This window comes from Pagrus pagrus, assembly GCF_965226575.1.
Source record: "Pagrus pagrus genome assembly, chromosome: 16".
Classification (NCBI taxonomy): domain Eukaryota; kingdom Metazoa; phylum Chordata; class Actinopteri; order Spariformes; family Sparidae; genus Pagrus; species Pagrus pagrus.
Window position 1 is genome coordinate 8,946,872 of NC_140200.1, and position 14,838 is coordinate 8,961,709.

At 38.6% G+C, this 14,838-nt stretch overlaps 1 protein-coding gene across 2 annotated transcripts; it reads left to right on the forward strand.

Annotated features, from left to right (window-relative positions):
* The first annotated feature begins 2,590 nt into the window (after positions 1 to 2,590).
* blk (BLK proto-oncogene, Src family tyrosine kinase) lies at positions 2,591 to 13,408 on the forward strand. Of its 2 annotated transcripts, none has more exons than XM_084377821.1 (14): positions 2,591 to 2,623; positions 4,348 to 4,438; positions 4,585 to 4,718; positions 4,835 to 4,865; positions 5,278 to 5,371; positions 5,466 to 5,564; positions 5,698 to 5,801; positions 6,623 to 6,772; positions 7,205 to 7,357; positions 7,453 to 7,632; positions 9,521 to 9,597; positions 10,436 to 10,586; positions 12,346 to 12,477; positions 12,629 to 13,408. In XM_084377821.1, exons 3-14 carry the CDS (start codon positions 4,629 to 4,631, stop codon positions 12,829 to 12,831), a joined length of 1,464 nt encoding a protein of 487 aa, XP_084233947.1. In that variant the 5' UTR covers positions 2,591 to 2,623; positions 4,348 to 4,438; positions 4,585 to 4,628; the 3' UTR covers positions 12,832 to 13,408. The 2 variants fall into 2 exon arrangements, with proteins under 2 accessions (XP_084233947.1, XP_084233946.1); XM_084377820.1 differs by having other exon boundaries at positions 4,628 to 4,718.
* The last annotated feature ends 1,430 nt before the right edge of the window (positions 13,409 to 14,838 follow it).

A 14,838-nucleotide genomic window follows, 5' to 3' on the forward strand; every position in this document is an offset into this window, starting at 1 on the left:
CAGCAGGTCAATGTAAGGGTTATGTATTTTTAGATTTGGCATGAATTTAGGGAAAAGCTGGCTTTTATATGGACCTACTTCAGGAGAGTCAGAGTTTAAAACATGACTTTCTACGCCCTCTAGTGTCAAAACTGGGGGACACCAACAAGCAGACAACCTGCAATACAGTAACAGTAAGTCATTTGCACATAGACTATGACTACATTTACAACCAGCAGTGTTTATTCATTGTTTATTGCTCATATATTTATTAGCACAGAAAAGAAACATCATAAATATCAATATATTTGTGTAGTAGAGTTTATAAGAGTCCTGTCATAACCATATAATCTGTCTCACATTATAAACAGCTGTTATTTATCAATAAAAACAGTTTTACCATGCATTTGACTAAGTAACAAACAGAGAATAGTAAGAAATAAGCAGGGCCATTTTTTATAGCTTATGCAAAATGGTGTCCAAGGCCCTTTTGCGAAACTATCAAGGAAGATTTTAAAAACTCTGAGGTACGATTAAACATTTAAATGCATCAATCTGGTGCACTTTACCAGGCAAAGAGGCTAGATCCATGAAAAAACTTGAAAAAGAAAGAATCTTAAGTTCAAGTCCGACATCTGAAGCTGACCCCAGCAATTTAAACCTGCAGAAAAAGATAACTCCTGAAAACATACAGGATTTACAGAATCTACATTATGACATCTGTTAAATGTGCATAAATGACACAGATACTGCATTTTCCTTTAAATGTTTACTTTAAATATTAGGAAGAAATTTGTTAAGGAACAAAAAACGTCAAATAAACAAAAAATGATAAACAAAATAAGCAAGGCCATATCATCCTGCACTGTTTGGAGGCCCCCTGATGGCTTCAGGTGCCCTTTGTAACCATATAGTCTGCATATAGCAAGAAACAAGCCTGGAAATAAGCAAATAATCCTTAGGAGCAATAATTTAGTGGTCAAAAAATGTATTTTAAAGTAGTCTATTAATTACGCCTTAACCCAATAATGGCTCTATATGATAGTACATCAGCTTTTCTTAAAGATATCTGTAACATTTCTGCATTAAAATGTCTATAAGTGACTTGTGTACTTTATATTTATATTATCCTCAATGCTTCCAACAGTGTTCAAACTTAGAGAAACACTCATTTAATTCATGGTAATGGCGTGTTTCATTAGGTTGCCTGTCACTGTAACTTCCAGGAAAGAGTCAGAGAGTGAGGAAGTATGTCAGCGTGACTAAGCGTCACGTAAATAAGACCGACACTAACGCATTACCTCGTCAGTTAAGATTTCTGCCAGAGTCATGCCAGATAGATTTTCATCAGCAATGGTGGTTGTTTGACAATGACAAAGACAACAAACCCCATGATGCCACACTACACACATCTTTGGTTTTGTTTTGAATGAGAGACCCCTTGCATCCGAAATTACATACTGCATGTTTAATATGAAAAAGTAGGCCATCCATATCAATTTTGGCGACTCTTGTTGCTGTATTACTTAGTATAGGATCAAAACAGAATGTGTAACATACAGTCCTACTTATATTATTATCTTGTTTCTGGTCAGCAGGAAATAGTGGGAAAAGGACTGTTACCAAGCAGAGAATGATACAGAAGTAAAGGGAGCATCCTTTTGCAAAAATCTGCACCTTAAAATATATTTAAGTAGGAAAAATAGGATTTTGTACACATAAAACGACATGAAACTGTTTACTATTAGAAGTTTTTGTGATTTAAAAAAAAATTCAGTTTGACCTTTGACTTTGTACGGGCGCATGAGAGACATGTTTCTAGTTCTTGAGCCATGTGTGCAGTTACTTCAACTGCCTTTCTCAATCAGAGGGTTTTACCGGTCCGTCTTGTGGCAAGAATCTGTACTGTTTTACTATAAACATGTACCACAGTTTGCTGAGTTGCAAAGATAAACTGTTGACATGACTGAGAGGGGCTTCAACCACCAGAGGAACTGAGAAATATGTCATGGAAACCACACTCTCTCATTTGCATATGAGCACCCAGCACTCCACCACACCTATACTAAACATTTATCACACATACTGCACAGTACGACTTCTTTTCCACTGCAGATCTCATCTGATAGGCAAAGACATTTGCAATTTATTGAGTAATTTATGGTTAATTATTAACACACATGATGGACTGTCCGCCCTCACATGTTGAAATACAACTGTCTGTAATAAATTGTACTGTTTGACTGATCAAGCTGACCTTGGTTGTGATTAAAGACTGACACATTTAATTAAACTAAAAGTTTAGTCAGCAGGTGACGTGATCTGTGCATGGTTTTTGCCTGCCACAGAGGCAACAGAGAGAATTACTGGAAAAAAATAAATAGACAAACTGTAGAAAGTGTCTATTTACGGTAAACTCAATGTGGTCCACCCCAGGGGAGGCACTGGTCTTCACTGTAGGAGAGATAGAGAGAGAGAAAAAAAAAAAAAAAGAAAAGAGAGAGAGAGAGAGAGAGAGTGTTTCAAAGACAAAATGAGGGAGTGACAGTGACACACTGACGCACAGTTGGCTTTCAATAAGGAAACTGAAGACATTTTGCTTCTAGAAGACCTTTGAGGACACAAGCTGGGGGACAAGTGCAAGGTATTTATCTGCTGTATGTTTATCTCACACTCCAGACTGCTAACAGAGGCGTAATATTATGATGGTAAAATGAACACTTTAAAAATTCAGAGTCATCTATTGAAATGTTTTAAAAGGAAAGAGCTGAACCAGATGACAGTTTGTTGACATGCCGTAAAGGCCCACAGTTTAAGATAATTGTAACAGAAATATTACAGCAATCATTGGGTGACAAAAACATGTGTTTACATGAAGTAAGTCACAGACCCGGTTACAGGACATTATACATGAAAATACATTTAATACATTTCAAATTTGCTTAAGCGTGAAATGGCGCGATCTGTATCATATTTATATAATAAAGAAAAGGTGGGGTTACAAAAGTCAGTTAATTAAAAAGCTAATTTTGCTTTAAATAATCAGTTTCTCCCCATTAAAACCGATACGTGATGTACAACTGAGCTTATAAAGCTGCATTTAAATATAAATTATGATTAAAGAAAGTTTGACGTTGCTCAACAGTTATGTGACATCTCACTTTTTCTCTAATCTCACAGATTACCGCCACAGTTGTAATGACACATATTTAGATATACTTACATAAATTGCTATCAGACAGTCTGAAAGTGAGTTTGATATTACTTTATGGTATAATTAATATATTATGGTAATATTAAAGTTTTTTGGGGGTTTTTGCAATATTTTTGTTGCCGTGCTTAAACAGATATCAGAAGTCATTTAATAAACAGCCATACAAATAATGTGTGACTGCAGTATGAAGTCCAAACAGTGTTGTACCAAAAATCCTTTTGTAAAAGTAAAGATGTCGTGTTAAAATATATTACGTACGTAAATTCACCCATGTGAATAGTACTAGTGTGAAAATCTTTAAGTATCTAATATTGGATGTACTTAACTATCAAAAGTACAAGTAAAAGTAAGTTATACATATATTTATGTGTATGTATATATTCTGCAATTTTCAGAATCAGTGTTTTTTATCTGACAGCCAATTAAATTAATTAATTAAAAAATGCACTACTTTGGCTCTGATGCATCATGAAACTTAACTAACTATAGTTATCAAATAAGTGTGGTGATTAAAAAAGTACAACAATCGCTACCAAAATATAGTGGAATGGAAGAATAAAGTAGTGGAAAATGGAAGTAAAGTACAAGCGTCTCAAAATTGTTCTTAAGTACAGTACTTGAGTAAATGTAATCAGTTACATTCCATCTCTCGGTCCAAGCCTCCTACACCCTGAAGTTTAGGTTGTGTTGGACATTGTTATTGTGTTGACCTTATAATTTGCATTTACAACCATAAACTTCAACTTCCGTGATAAACATTAATCCATTCAGGTTGTTCATCTGTCATACGTCGCCTTTAACTGGCTCTTACAACGATTCTTAACATAAACATGTCATAAAACTCTGTCTAAAGTCTCTTCAAACTGATTCAGAATCAGTATTCATGAGTGGATCGTAACTAAAAAACGTGCTTTCACACTGACGCAAGTAGTCAGACTTCTTATCAGTTATTAATAGCACTTCATTTTTCTCTGTTTTTAACTCTATAAAGCGGCGTCTTATAACGTACATGCAAATGCTGCCATATAAAGATGAAAAAACATTTTCCACTTCCTCTTATTAGAAGCAATTCATTGTATGCGTGCCTGTAACCAAAACAGAGACTCCGCTGATGATTTAGCACATTTTTAAAGCAAGTTTAATTCATTTTTCAGCACCGGGCATGAACTCACAGACTCGCAGGCCCTGCAGTGGGAGGAGTGGAGAATAACACACACCTTCAGTAAAGCTCATCTGCTTTATCAGGTAAGAGCACAAAAATAAACTTGCTGTGACCATCTGAGGCTCTGAGCAGGAACTAAGCACGGGTGGTCGGATTTGATCACGTAAAATGAACTGCACAGCATTCTGCACGATGTCCTGAGTCATTTCCCTGTTTCAAATCTTGTTAGTAGGATGCAGTATAACTGAAGAAGATTTCCATTATACATGCAGGATGGGCTGCAGTTGCAGTGGTCAGAAAGAAGTAAAGGATGACAAGCGCTACAAAGGAAAAAACAACTCTCATCTCTCGTCAAACCACATAGTGAGTAGACCAAGGATCAAACTAAATGCAAAATTCATCCAAACTGACTTGAAATTATTTGTGTTTTCACAGAGTTGTTGCACATTTTCTAATAACAAATGTTTCTGTCTCTTCAGGCACGAAGTGGAAACACCTATACAGATAATGGTAATCACTGACCACAGCACACGTAGCAAGATTTCTCCTAAAAATAACAGGCCTGCGTCTATGCAGTCGACTGCTGCTGAGCGAAGAGACATTAGTGGCAGTGACAGGAGGCTACATTTAGTGATTGAAATCTCAGTTAGATTTCCTCCGTTCTCTTCTGGGGACAAGATGAGATCGTTTGCGAAAGACAGTCACAGACAGTGAGAAAACTGCAAAAATCCCCATTCCTTTGAGAAGAGCAGCTTTTACAATGCTGTACTTTGAAATTAACTGTATGATTGTGCGATATGCTTACACTATATTAGCTTTAATGTTCAGCGTAGCATCCCAATAATACAAAAGAGTACTAAATTGCTGTTGGTATTTGCAGGTCACTGCTTTTAAAATAACTGTTTGCTCTACTTGTCCCTAGATGACATCGTGTTTGTGGCACAACATGACTTTAAAGCCACCAACGACAGTGATCTACCTTTCAGAAAGGGGGACAAACTTAAGGTTTTACAAGAGTAAGTAGCCTCCCTAATCCCCACATTATGTATCCAGCAGTAGCGCAACAAAAAGACTGTACTTCTTACGTGCGCCACGTTTGTCTGTTTGCAGAAATGGAGAGTGGTGGGTAGCTAAATCGCTGTTGACTGGACAGGAGGGCTTCATACCATGTAATTATGTAGCCAGGGCAGATACTCTGGAGGTGGAAAAGTAAGAAACTATTTCATGCATATTATCAAATTACGTGACTGACACAATTCAGCAACTGCCAAAACATTTCATGGACCGTTAAAAGATGTAAAAAAGTTGCATAAAGCGTGTCTTGTGGGTCTTTCCTCTGCAGGTGGTTTTACAAGGACATGAGTAGGAGAGAGACTGAACGACTGCTCCTAGCCCCTGGAAATAAACCGGGTGCCTTTCTGGTCCGAGAGAGTGAGACCTCACCAGGTGACCATCAGTCTCTTTTTGCGATCATGCCACATGTCAGAATTTTAGTGACAATACATCTCAGGAGAGCCCATTCCAACCCAATCCCCTGAATAAATGTTGGCAATTTTTCTGCACACCATGGATATGTTGAAACGTTATGCTTCTTTATGCTCAGTTGTCAATTTTGTCAAGTTGTGACAGCACTGTACCTTTACTCTAGTTGCCTTGTTATGGTTAGGGTTAGACACCGCTGCAAATTCCGCTTACACCTTGTGAAAAATATGGTTTCTTGGCCGCTAACACAGATCTGAAAATACCCTGACGTCTTATTAAAATAGCCAATATTCTCGCACTTACAAATGTTTGAAAGTCTGTCTCAAGCGTTTGTCTCGGGGTGCCCTAGTAGCTCAGTTGGTTAAGGGTGCGCCTCCTGCACAGATGCTGTGTCCTTACTGAAGCCGCCCGGGTTCAAATCCGACTTGTGCTGCATGTCAGCTCTGCCTCTCTTCAGCTACACTATCAAATAAAGCCATGAAAAAAGGAGCTTTAGTCTCTTGCTCGGCAGCCATCTCACGTGACTATCACACCACCGACATCCCCTCTGCCTCCTGACACGAAAGTCAGCTTCTACCCATTTAATCTGAATGTGTCATGACGCGTATCGTGCAAGTATTAGCCAGATACGTACAAATTTAAACGTATCCGTGGTTTGCAGGGAACCAAAAAAGCCAACAATTTATTGTAGTGACTGGGCTGCACTCTTCAGCAACATGCAAATAAGTCCACTTCACACACAGCATTTACATGCAACTTTGTTATCTATATCTTCTCCCCCTCAGGCTCCTTCTCACTGTCAGTCAGAGATCATGTATCAGAACAAGGAGATGTGGTAAAACACTACAAGATCCGCTGTCTGGACAAAGGTGGCTTCTACATCTCCCCCTCCAACACATTCCCAACTCTACAGGAACTGGTTAAATACTACAGTCGTAAGTAATACAAAGTCGTTTTTTAGAGCGTCATCATTTAAAAAGGTCTGCATTTAGGTTTTGAAATGTTTCTCAACCATAAATCAACCACGAGTTGATTTGGATTCAGATTGGGTTCACTGCTGTGAGTTATACGCCGCCTGCTCTGACATTGAATTGATGGGGGAAGTTAGACCCTTGTGAAGCATTTTGTATTTCCTGTGTGAGAGGAGTGATAGTCTTCCACTCCTGTGACTAAACCACAAGATAACAAGGCCAAATCTCTAGAACGGCTGCCAACGCGCAACACACAGAGGAGAGTCTTAAGAATTATTTAAGGAAACAAGAGCTCATCAGACCTGTACTGTTTCAGCAACTAAATTTAGCACAACAGAAAAGAAGGTAGGAAAAAATTATTGTTGATGTCATCACACGCATCATGTTTGGGCGCAGGTACATCAGACGGTTTGTGTCAGCGTCTGTATGCCCCCTGTAAGCCGAAGGCGCCCCAGCAGCCATGGGCTCAAGATGAATGGGAGATTCCCAGAGAGACCCTGAAAATGGTGAAGAAACTGGGGGCCGGCCAGTTTGGAGAAGTGTGGATGGGTAAGAGAAACAATCTATCCCGTCAGTGGCATGTTTCACAACTCAGCACAGTAGATAACAGTGAGTTAAGCACCTTGTTTAAATTCCTGCTGCAGGCTTCTACAAGAACACCCAGAAGGTTGCCATTAAGACCTTGAAGGAGGGAACGATGGAGCCTGAGGCGTTCCTCCAGGAGGCCAACCTGATGAAGCAGCTGCAGCATGAACGACTGGTGCGCCTCCATGCTGTGGTCACCAAGGAGCCCATTCTTATTGTCACTGAGTTCATGGTCAATGGTAAGAAAAAAAGAGGAAGACTTTTGGTGGCTAGTCTCTTCAATGAGTTTTATTAATGAATGTTTTCATGACAGATACAGCAAAGTGAAGTGTTTTCCAACCAGCAGTTCGATATAAATGATGTTCAGTTTACAGTGATAGAAAAATATTCAAATTTGAGAGGCTACAAAGAGGCAATCTTTGGCATCTTGGCTTGGAAAATGACACGTAATCGATTAAAACTGTTAGATACATTTTCCGTTGCTCATACAGTTTATATTCCAAAGCAATTTAAAAACGTGGGCAAACAAACCTCCGCTTGACCACATTCTGGAGGCAAATAATCTACATTTTACTTCACTACATTTATTCAATAACCCTAGGTTTGAGTTACTTTGCAGATTGCAAGGTGCATAATAATATATTTTATGAGCAAATAAATAAACCCCCAAAAGACTGATTTTGATCAATGTAAAAATGCTCAACTCTGATCCCACGATCGGTCAGACTGATAATGATCTAATAATAGGTCGACTCATAAATATATATGCAGTCGCAGTCAAATGTTTACATACACAAGGGATACATACACTAAAGAAAATGTGATGGAATGAGAGGAACACATACTACTACTTTATCAAAGGGTCTAGACATTAGACGCAGCCACAAACACTACAATGGGAAAGTCTAAAGAGGTCAGCATTGATCTGAAAGAGCACATTATTTATTTGAACGAGTCAGGAAAGTCACTTGGAGCCATTTCAAAGCAGTTGCAGGTCCCAAGATCAACTGTGCAAACAGCTGCTTGTAAGTATAAAGTGCATGCCACCTGCTGCAGAGAGAAAACTGGTCAGGATAGTCATGAGTCAACCAAAAACCACCAAAAGGCAGCAATGAATTAGAAGCTGCTGAAAGGCAGGTGACAGTTACCACAGTCACAGTCGCTCCAGACACGGCACCTTAAAGCTCGACTGAAGTTTGCTGCTAATCGTGCGGACAAACAAAAAGCCTTCTGTAGGAAAACTCGTGCTATGCTGTGGGGCTGTTTTGCTGCCAGTGGATCTGCTGCTCTAAAGAAAGTAAATGGAATAATGAAGAAGGAGGATAATCTCCAAATTCTTCAGGAAAACCTAAAATCATCAGCCAGAAGACTGGGTCTTGTGTACAGTTGGGTGTTCCAACAGAACAATGATCCCAAACACACATCAAAGGTGGTAAAGAAATGGCTAAATCAGGCTAGAATTGAGGTTTAGGAATGGTCTTCCCAAGTAGTAAACTTTTGACCGCGACTGTATAATTTACTTTTACTTGTACTGCTAATTATTTATGTTTCATATCAGATACTTTAAGACTTTTGCCCAAGTACTACTCATATGGGTTACTTTCACTTTTACAAAAGCAATATTTTAGGAAGATATGTTTACTCTTACTCAAATACAACTCTGGGTACTTTTTACAACACTGTTCAACAGCGGTGGATGTAACTAATCACAGCTACTGAGATGACTGATTTTTTAAGGGGGTATTTGTACTTTTATGAGTAATTTTTTTTCAAGTCTGTAATTTAACTTGTACTTAAGAATACATTATATCATGGAATCTACTAGATAAAAAAAATACCTGAGAACTCCATCAACTAAAGGCTTCACAAATATATCATGTATTGAATCCTATCAAACAGGTGTTTGCATTATAGTGTATATATGCTGGAGCCTTAAAAGCAATGTCTGTACTCATACTAAAATTGCAGCGCCATCACACAAATTTGGTCCTAACCCCAGCAAAAGATGCCTCATATGTCCTTCTGCGTAACCGGTTGTAGGAAGTTTCCAACGAAACAACAATACGCCTGTGATAATGTTATCTGTCATTACTCATGGTGATAGAGTTCTCCTTTTCTCATTCGCAGGGTGTCTTTTGGACTTTCTAAAAACAGACGAAGGAAAAAAGCTGAAGCTAAATAAGCTGATCGACATGTCAGCACAGGTTGGAAACTTTGAATTCTTATCGCATGTTTTCGACGGCATGATCTCTGTACGGTTCATGTCTTGTGCGTGACATTTACACCTAACACCTCTCAGTGAAATAATGAAAGCTTTATCTCTGAATATCAATCAAATACAGATGCCTTTGTTCGTCACTTTGTCTGAGTGCTTCCGTAACGCTTGTTATTTTGAACACTCATTTTAACACTGCTTCTGTTCCTGTTCGTGAACATGACATTAACGCTCAATCCACTGAATTGTGCATCCCTTTGACAAAAATGAAAACACTGGCTTTCTCACTGACCTCAGGGTCTATTTATACACACAAAACTGCCTTACAGTGAGGCGTTGAACGTCTGTCGTAGTATGTGCTTTGACACCAGCCATGATGTGAATACACATGGAAACTGTCAGCAGTAGCTGTGTGGTTTCTGTGGTGGGGCTTTTGCTCGTCTGGCTTGAAAGCCTCGCCCTACGTCAATTATTAACATCCGGACAGGAAATCATGCTATTTTCCATCCACAGTGAGCTCCCCAGAACTCTTTTGCCCCTCCAAAAAAAGCATTTTTACTTCCTGAAAGTTGGCACATCCTGTTAACACCAATTTGCTGCCAATATCTGACACATAAACAAGAGTATACACACATACAGCACAGCTGCGTATGCAAAACTGAGGCTACCGTACACACTGACCAGAGCAAACAGACACATACAGCACAAAGTCTTTACTCTTTGGATTCATTGTTCTGTCAGTGTGCTGGATTACTTCTTTGGATAAATTAACGAACAAACAGCGACATTTGATCTGATAATTCCCTCGTTTCCTTCCTATATGGCAGGTAGCTGAAGGCATGGCGTACATCGAGAGGAAGAACTACATCCACCGAGACGTGCGTGCAGCCAACATTTTGGTCAGTGACACCCTGCACTGCAAGATAGCAGACTTTGGCCTGGCAAGGATCATCGAGACAGAATACACAGCTCAAGAAGGTGCAGTATGTGCAATGTTTCCCCACGCTGAATGATAAATGACTTTAGAAATACTCTTGGGCTCAAGTCCCCCAATGGACCTTCCACCCATCTACATTTTAACCAGACAACATGAAGGTCCCAATGACACTACGTTCATTTGGCAGAAGGTATTGTCAAAAGTGACTTCAAATGGAGTCACCCCATGTTCCCAAGGTCCTCCCAGCTCGAGGGTTAGGGTTATTTGATCCCAAGACAATAGCACAGTTAATGTCTGTTAACAGACTGTTGGACTGTGGGAACTTTGAACCCTAGGAACATATGCCCTAGAAACATATACGACCCTCTGCTCTTAGGACCCTGGGAATATAGTTACGTTCGTCATTCAAACTAAAAAGGAGAAAGAGATATATGTCGGAAGTGCAGTCTCCCCAAATACACAGCTTAAAAGCGTGTTAGCGAACTTTGTTGTAAGTGCTGACGAAGTGGAAGAGCTAGAACGGGGCGTTGAGGTGAAATACTTTGATGCTGTTTCAGTGACTTCTCTAAACTTCCTGGAATAATTACAGAGTCTAAAAATACCGCAATAGACCTACAAACCATCCACCATGTGTGATTTTGAACTTATCATATAAACTCTCACCAGGTTGCCATAACCCAAAATTGCCAGAAACAATACTGATGACGTGACCTCACTGGTGGCAATGAATGCATCGTCCCAATGCTTAGGGTTAGATGCACTTTGTCTCAGCCTGTGTTCTGGCCACATGCTGCAGTTTGCATGCAAAGATCTTTCCTATGTTATAGTGTAGAGGCATAATGGTGGATAAAATCTGCAGAATTGTATATAGTAATAACAATACATGATGTAGCAATCATTTATTTCAGTCCTTGTTAACAATTTCTTCCAAAATGAAGGCACATAGAAATAAATAAATAACAATCAGACATTCAATCAAAAGGAAAATAAATAAATACGTTTAAACAAAGAGGCTACAGCTTTAGCTTATTATACCTTCCCTCTGTACATAACATATTCTCATAGGCTAGCTAATAGGTTTAAGATAACAAAACAGAAAAAAAGGTCCAACAAACCATACACAATACTGATCATACAAGTTTTAGATTTCTTTATGGTCTTATTTGTACTTTTTTTCTAATATAACTACACATTCTTAATTTCTTGTCACAACTTTTCCACAAATGTACCCCTTTGACAGATATACATCTCTTATTTTATATTAATCCTTACCCTTGTTATTATTTTTCAAACATACCCATTCCCCTAAATTCATACTGGCTCTCTCTAATTTCAAACATAATATAATTTTGTGTTTTGTATATCATCTGTGCAGTTTTAAGATAAGCTAGATCACAACATGCAAGTGTGTAATATGCATTGAGTGGTTTGTGACGGCCACATTGATTTACAGTTCTTACAGTATAGCTTTATTCTGTGGCATGAAAATTGGATTAGTGTTGCTCCTGTGTGTGTTTCTGCATACCTCCACACAGATCACACATCATATTGTGATATAATCCGGTGAATTTAATGCCTTACAAATCAATCACATCGGTACAAAATTCCTGTAAAAAAGAAAAGAAAAGGACAAATATAAATGGCATGGTAAAATCGCTATCATCTCAGGGTAAATGATGTTATATCGCTCCACTTAAGATGTATAGACACACACGCACACTTGCACGCCCACATATTCAACTGTCACCACCCAGTAACATAATTTCCTGCTGCTTTTCTCACCGTCTTTCTGATAACTAGGTGCTAAATTTCCCATCAAATGGACGGCTCCAGAGGCCATCAATTTTGGCACATTCAGCATCAAATCGGATGTATGGTCCTTTGGGATCCTCCTCACAGAGATAGTCACCTATGGAAGAATACCCTACCCAGGTATGAGAGAAACATGTACTAAAAAAGCACAAATGACATTTTATTATATTGTTTAGAAACAAAGCAAATGCTGCACTGTCACTTTGCAGCAAAAATGATGATAAGAAACCCATTATACTTACAGTGGCCGTATTTTTTTCTTCTTAATCAGGGATGACCAACCCAGAGGTGATCAGGAGCCTGGACAGGTCGTACAGGATGCCGCGTCCGGACAGCTGCCCCGAGGAACTCTATGACATCATGATGATGTGCTGGAGGCAGAGGCCTGATGACCGGCCGACTTTTGAATTTCTGCAGAACATTCTCAACGACTTCTTTATCGCCACGGAGGGACAATATGAGATGCAGCCGTGATTGCAGAAAAAGGAACTGTTTTTAACCCAGAGACAACACAATGTCTGAAAGCGAGATGTGAGACTTGAATGGATCAAGGACCAACTGAGCATTTTCTTTTGAACTTTTTTTAAATGGACACATTTTTTTTTTACACCTACATTATACTGAGTGAATGTAAAAGCTATTTATGGCTTCTTCTCTCTCTAGCAGCTAAGAGCGCCCGAAAAAATATGTTAACGTGATGTTCAGAACTTTATGACAAAGTTTTATCATACTGAATGTACAGCCATGGAGTACGAGGACACAATCAAGACTGAACTACGACGGTTGACAGGAGTATGGAAAAGCCAATACAATACATGCATGGTGTAAAAAGGCCTTTGGAGCAGAGGAAGTCGGCACAGGTAAAATTACAGATTGAACATCTGCATGGTACAGAAACAAACAGCCTAAGATTAAAATGCACAATACTTTGCACTTTTTAAAAAAAAATTCCTTCAGTCATTCAACGGACACATCAAAAAGTAAAGGGCTTTTTAGAGAGAATTTATACTTGCATATATATTGCTTTTCTAAATAAAAAGATTTGCATTATTTATAAGTTTGGTTTGCTCTTATATTTAATTCCAGCTGGTTTCTTTACACACTTTCTGAATCGAGATTTAAGTCGTCACAATTTTATATGTTGCTGTTGAAATAATGATTAGAGTATTTGTTGTAAAGAGTAAATCAGTTCAATGAGAAGCTGAACTACTCTATCATGCATCATTAAAGTGCTTGCCATAAAACTTTACAAGGAGAGAGATTTTAGTAGCATTTTGAGCCGTTGACATTATACAGATGTCGGCACTCTGAATGAAGCAAGAATAAAGAGGGACACGATGTCCCATACAAACATAATAATCACAAAATCACCTTCAAAGACCAAATAAATATCTGGGATTTTAATTTTTGTTTGTTTTTAATTATGGGTGAAAAATCAAAACAGTATTGACTTTACAGATACACCAATGATCGAAACAGAGATAAAAATACATAAGGACAGACAACGAAAGAAACAAACAGGGTGATATAAAGAACTTGACGTGGTGCATTTATGAAACAAAATAAACAAGGATTAAACAGTAATAATAATAGTAATAATAAAGCACGCAGGTACAGCGATTCAAATTTAATTTTAGTTGGTAGTAAGAAGAGGAAAATGTGACAGCGTTGAGTGCTGACGATGCAAAGATAAGGCAGTAACTTTACGAAATAAAAGTTACACAACAGCAACCTACAGGAAGCCCTTAAACGCAACCGACCCCTACTAAATTACACTGGTTTTGATCGTTTAACTAAACCATCCCTGGGGGTCCCAGACAGTAATCTTCAAGATAAGAAAGTGGAGCGGCCGCGGCAGCCAGGGGTTAAACCCTGCTGCTTCCTGAATGGACAGGAAACAGGAAGTGTGAGTCAGCATTCCACAAATGCCACAAAGCTTGATCGCCCACACACACGCCAAATGGGTTGAGAACTTCACATTTCTGAATCCTAAAAAAACATCCGTTTGGTATTTGGTGGTTGAGAGACATTCAGAGGGAAGTGTGTTTCTCTGTTACGGTCAATAGAGCGCCTTTGAATTCAAACGGTGAGAGAGACTTTGACTTTTTTTTTTTCATAAAATATAAGAATGGGAATAAGATAACAGAAAAAAACTAAAACTGCACTAAGAGTTTAACTATTTACCAACTCTCAATAATCAATCATTCATCAATCATCGCCCCAAGTGTTCCACAAGTCGAGTGAAATTACTTTGAGTGAAGCAAGTGACTTCAAGTTTATGTGCCACTGGCTATCTTTCCTGTTGTATCATCAAAACAGCCGGTAACAGTGATTGAAGAGGTTTAATTATGAGTGAGCTCAGGGCTGTTTTTTTAAATGTTTTTATTTATATGTAGATTTTGGAGACTTTCCATCTGACAACAATAGGAGAGAACTTCATCAAAAGCATCATCAGCATTAGCTCAATTTAATGCATCCCAG